Source organism: Branchiostoma belcheri, unplaced genomic scaffold, assembly GCF_001625305.1.
Source record: "Branchiostoma belcheri isolate BF01 breed outbred unplaced genomic scaffold, Haploidv18h27 scaffold44, whole genome shotgun sequence".
Classification (NCBI taxonomy): Eukaryota; Metazoa; Chordata; class Leptocardii; order Amphioxiformes; family Branchiostomatidae; genus Branchiostoma; species Branchiostoma belcheri.
The window spans coordinates 2,392,527-2,398,178 of NW_017804065.1; the positions used below are offsets into that span (position 1 = coordinate 2,392,527).

The 5,652-nt window shown below is 41.8% G+C and overlaps 1 protein-coding gene across 1 annotated transcript; it reads right to left on the reverse strand.

Annotated features, from left to right (window-relative positions):
- Positions 1 to 680: 680 nt before the first annotated feature.
- On the reverse strand, positions 681 to 3,333 carry LOC109478450 (translation initiation factor IF-2-like). Its single transcript, XM_019779983.1, has 2 exons — positions 2,792 to 3,333; positions 681 to 1,327 (listed from the first exon to the last, which is right to left on the reverse strand). Exons 1-2 carry the CDS (start codon positions 2,865 to 2,867, stop codon positions 681 to 683), a joined length of 723 nt encoding a protein of 240 aa, XP_019635542.1. The 5' UTR covers positions 2,868 to 3,333.
- Between the last annotated feature and the right edge of the window lie 2,319 nt (positions 3,334 to 5,652).

Consider the following 5,652-nt stretch of genomic DNA (forward strand, 5'->3'; position numbering starts at 1 on the left):
TTCACCTGACCTAGCACCGTGGGCCTTCTACCTGTTTCCTAAACTCAAGTTCCACTTACGTGGTCAACATTTTGATGGCAATGATGACGTCATCTATGCGGTATGGGCCAATCTGGGGGGTCCAGATGCAACCTTCTTCCACAAGGGGAAATTAAAGCTGGAACATCACTGGACCAAGTGCATTGCAGTTAGAGAGGACTATATAAAAAAAAGCGTAAGAAAAATTTTACTGCCATGACGTTTTCTAGGAGAGGCCGAGAACTTTTTGATCACCCCTCGTACCTTGGGTATGTTGCAGTAAAAAATATCTTAAAGCACACTATTTCTCAAGGTGTGATATTATGGACCCTGGTGATATTATGGACACAGATGTTATATTACACAACAAGCTATCACTTTGTTATGTTAATGCAAGCAATATACGTTTGACTTTGTAGAGAAGGACTATCATCACCCCCTACATATGCGCGAGTCGTAGCGAAGCCGCATTGCACAAACATAGCTAATAGAATGAATGAAAGACCTTTATTGTACATTTTTGCTCATTGCGAACTAAGTACAGGTCATGGTAAATAGCGATGGTAGACTAAAATATATCTATAGTAAAACTACATATGTACAGGTTCTGCTTCTTCTCGGTTCAATTGTAGATGTAACAGATGGAGTTTATAGTACGAGGATTATCGAGTTTCATGAGTAATAGAAAAAGCATGCTTCACCTCTGACGAGGATGACTGGTGGGGAGTCTGTCCGGACTCAGTAGTGGGGCGCGGAGACTGAGCCTGCTTCTGGCCCGAATTCTCTCCGGCACTGGCCAAGGGGGTTTGGGGATCTTCCTTCTTCTGAGAGGGGCTCACTTTCGGGTGACCGGCCTCGGCGGCGGGATCCTTCTGACCCGCAGATGCTGTGTTCTTCAGACTTTGTTCAGGCGGAGCCTTCACGGCCTTGGAGCTGTCTGCCTTTGCTGCTGACTCTTTCTTGGGCTGAGGCTTCTTCTTTGGAGACTGTAGCAAGAACCCGGCCTTCATTCCGCCGAATGTCGCCTTCGGTTTGCCCTTGGCTGTACCGGGAGCCCGTACAGAGGGGCTGGGTTTGTCGGGCTCTGCAGCCTTGATCTTCGGCGGGTTCGCATTGTCGGTAGGCCCGTTCAGGTCACTTCGCCGGGATTTCTTCTTTACTGAAGTTGCGCACGACTCATCGTTGGGCCTTGTTTTCTTCCTCACCGATGTGCCAGACTCTTGTGCAGGGCCGCTAGGCTCCCTCACCACGGGTGGGGGCGGCACTGCACTTGCACACTTCTCACTGCGAACGAATCGCACGTTCACGGCTGTAGAGAGAACATATCAGAATCGGTTAGAGGCGATGTAAAGCCATATACATGATCCTGCCAAATACATGACTCCGACACTACTTGGGGGGTTCCGATATACCTGAGACAAGAGGTGGGAAGGGTTTAGTCGTGATGTGGGAGACTAAACCTAACTTATTTGTAACCTAACCCCAATCGTAAGTCTAACTCTAGCCCTGAACAATGATCCCAACTCTAACCCTAACCCTTTTTTTTTTGTAATTTCACACTGTTGATATTATGTGCCCTATATGTTTTGTCCTTATGTGTTGACTCTCTAACATCAGCTTTGCTGCCTTGAGAGTCAGTGTAATGTCTTGTTGCATTTTCAATAAATAAATAAACCCTAACCCTAATACCAACCCTAGCCCTAGCCCTAAACACCTGACATCTCACGTATGTGACAGCTCAAGGATTTGGCACAACAGGTGTTCTTAGAACATCACTGACTCAACTTCACCTACTATCGAACAGCGGCGGACAGAAAATAGCCTGATTTGAAGTGAAGGAACACCGTCGGTGAAGGACATCCAGGTAATAAGATACGCCAAAAAAAGTTATTCAAGCAACTGGATACTCTTCTGCAAGTCTCTAGTGTCTCTAGTGTCTGCAAGTCTCTCACTGACGAAAGGTAGTGGATGCTACCAGGAACGTCTGACCGTTTCCAAAATCACATAACGTTACAGTTGCTTAAGTAACTGTTTTTTGGTGAAGGAACACCGCTCTCACCTTTTCTGACGGAGCCTACAATCCTGACTACCAGTCGGAAAAGCAACAGATTGAACTGCAGCAAAATCCCAAACATGTCGTCTGGACTAATGTCAATTTTACAGTAGGAAATAAGAGCCGAATCAGAGCGATCAAACAAACACGTCTGACCTGATGTCGGAATTTTCGACTACTGCAAGGACAATTATGACGTCACAAGAAAGTATCCAAGGACATTTGACATTCGATCTTGACTTTGTGACGTTTTAAGACTGAGGCGAACGTGGTCCATTGTTTTTATTAGTAATCGTCAACGTCAGCTTTTTTTATAACCATAAGCAAGTCGACGTCTACCCTTTACTCTTCAATATCGTCGTTATATGATATACGTTATGTTATCAATGATCCTTGGTTTTATCTTTTGTTTTGAAGACGATGAAGACGATATGTATCTTGGTACATCCTCTGTTACAGCGTGGTGGATGTGGACCTAGCCTCTAAGGTCCACTACTAGTAAATGATGCGGCAACATGATGTAGTACGTACTACTTAACAGACCGACCCCCCAGCATGTCATCTGTCTACATGTATTTGGTCGATTTTCTACTCTTTCCAGCCGCTTCTGAAGCCTGATAGAGGCTAGTATACTATGGGCCGTTCTTAGAACATGGCTACAGAACTTGTCTTAGGTGACCAAAACTGGTCTGAGATGTTTGGAAATAAACTTGCACTCACCTCTCTTCAGAACGCCGAAGAGTCTGGCTACAACCTGTAGCAGGAAGACAGCGTTGATCAAGAGAAAACTGAACATCGTGTCATCAAATGACGTCGACTTTCGCGACTGTGAAATACCTGACAAGGTTGAGGGACGCAGAACGTGCCTGGCCACTCAAACTCATCTCAAACTTTCACAGCTGTAAATAGGATTATGACGTCAGAAATAAGGGTCGAAAAGAGACCGTAGTGACGTATTGTGACGTTTATAAGGTTTACGATGCCTGATGGGTAGGTAAGTATGACGACAATAATCTCCAAGCAGATACTAGGGTGGCAAAAACAGTATCAAATTGGCCAGGCAGTATCCATTGGCCAGAGAGGGTCCATCGCATATGCCACCCACGTTAGATAAAGCCGTGTGACGTGAACATTTTTCCTGTCTTTGTTTCTAGCTTTACAGTGTGATATTTGGTAAATTGAAAGACTACGATTCGCACTACGAATACAGTGGATATATGAGTCCAAAACTCTGCATATTTTACTGTGTATGGTCAAATTCAATTTGTCAAATTTTAGGCCGTCGTGAGTGACAAAAAATACAGAAGACTTTCAAAAGAAAACACGTCTTATTAATTTTCAAAACCCTAATTTAAGGATGGCATAAAAAGTTTTTACGTGGACTACAAACTTTATTACCCAAACAAGTTGTACTCTCAGGGGGGCATAACTTCGGTGTCCATGTCCGGTGATATGTGGAACTGACGTCAACGTGGTCTACATGTAAAACAATGGGAAAAGTATTGCTATGGCTGACCCAGGTCAACAAAGGGTCAATTATCTAGATAAAACGACCGTAATCTTTAAATCACAGAGGATGTCAACAAATCAGTGATTGCTGAAGTAGACTAATATTATGCCTTAGTGTTAGTAAACATACGCCAACTTTCCAGCTAGTGCGTCTGTATCTTAAACATGAAAATCTAAGACTTGCTTCGCCAGAAGCGTCCTTTTAGTCACAAATTGCGGGCGTTTCGGTTATATTCTTTCATATATATGTAATGCTACCATTATGATACGAATATAATATACCTTTGTGATATTATGGTTGATCCAAAACCAGTTGAGACTAATGTTTGATATCTATAGTTTAATAATCGTCGATAAAGAGAAATGAACACTCAAAGATCGAAGTAATATTCCACACGTATGTGGCGTGAAATTTACCCTTGTTGTGCCGAGTCATTATGGCTTCACCACAAAGTGGTGAAGACATATTGTGTTCCCTCATGTTTCTCCTTCTTCTCCTCCTGCCATTTCTTTAAAGGGATTCAACTCAGCCGTTTTTTAGCCAAATGACCTGAAATTTGGCATGGACGTAGAGTGGGCCAATACCCCGATGCAGTTTTTTTATTTTTTTGAAAAATTGTTTTATTTGGGTTTTTTGGCCATTTTCAGGCAAAAAATATACATTTTGGGATCTGGAGCCCTGGTACTAAAACCAAATGACCTGAAATTTGGTATGGTGATACGTTGGACATATGTCTGCAAAACCTAATTCAAGCTTTCGACATACACCACTTTAAAATTGTGAAAAATAGGGCTTTTTGGCTATTTTTTGACCAAAAATGTACATTTTTGGCTCCTGTGCCCTAATATTAAATCCGAATGACCTGAAATTCGGTATGGGGATACCTTGGACACATGTCCAAAGAATGTCTTTCACGCTTTTGACATATACCACTTTAAAATTGGAAAAAATAAGGCTTTTTGGCTATTTTCGGACCAAAAATGTACATTTTTGGCTCCTGTGCCCTAATATTAAATCCGAATGACCTGAAATTCGGTATGGGGATACCTTGGACACATGTCCAAAGAATGTCATTCACGCTTTTGACATACACAACTTTAAAATTATGTAAAATAGGGCTTTTTGGCTATTTCCGGCATTGGAAGATTCCATTGCTGCATGGGGGTATAGACTATTGGCAGCCATCGTGGGATAGATCCATTTTCGGTATGGGGGATGTGGTGAAGCCATCTGCTGCATTTGCTCCCAAGCAAATGTCGGCCTTTCTAGTTATAAACGTATTCCTAGAGGCATATATCGCAATAGTACTAATGTTTGTAAGTTGTCACCTACTAGCTAGAAAATATTCTAATCGCAATCAAAAGATAAATGGGTCCAACAAATATCATTTATTGGAAAATTACTAACGTGTTAGTAATTTTCCAATAAATGATATTTGTTGGACCCATTTATCTTTTGATTGCGATTCTCCTAAATTTATAAAGTTGAATGATGACGCCAGAAAATTTTCGAATTTGTGAGATGAAAGCCATAATTAAGTCATCGTATTTTTCTGGCCTGTATGTGTGGTGGTTTCCTATTGGCCTGTCATTTATCTTATGTTAGATTGATTATCGAATGCAAATTTTGCTCATGATTTACAGGTGGCACATGTGCGTGAAACACCTCTTTTCAAGATGGCGAGCGTGCATGTAAGGAAAGAACGAGCGGGTAAAACTTCCACCCAGGAAGACGCGCCATGTCCGCTTTGGTGGTAAGTTGTACTTGAAATTGTCGTAGATACTATCCGGACTATAGTATAAAAATCTCCTTTATGTTAAATGAAGCAAAAAGACAGAATTTCGATAATAAGTTTCGGCAATTATCCCCACGAGTTAACGCTGCACTTAGTTAAGTAACCGATGGGGGCGCTTTTGCCTTAAATTATAATGGCATGTGAGCTTAATCTGCTTGTCAATTTTCATGAACTGATATTTGAAATGAGTCATGTGTTGTTGACTCTAATGTTTTTGTACCCAGTTGTAATTTGATGAATGTCAATATCATGAGATGCATATCATGTTGTTATTTG

Excerpts from the sequence above, each read along its gene's own strand:
- LOC109478450 (XM_019779983.1), bottom strand. The coding sequence starts at position 2,867 with ATGTTCAGTTTTCTCTTGATCAACGCTGTCTTCCTGCTACAGGTTGTA. Across the intron at positions 1,328-2,791 it reads CTTCGGCGTTCTGAAGAGAG|CCGTGAACGTGCGATTCGTT; the intron begins GTGAGTGCAAGT and ends TTCTCTCTACAG.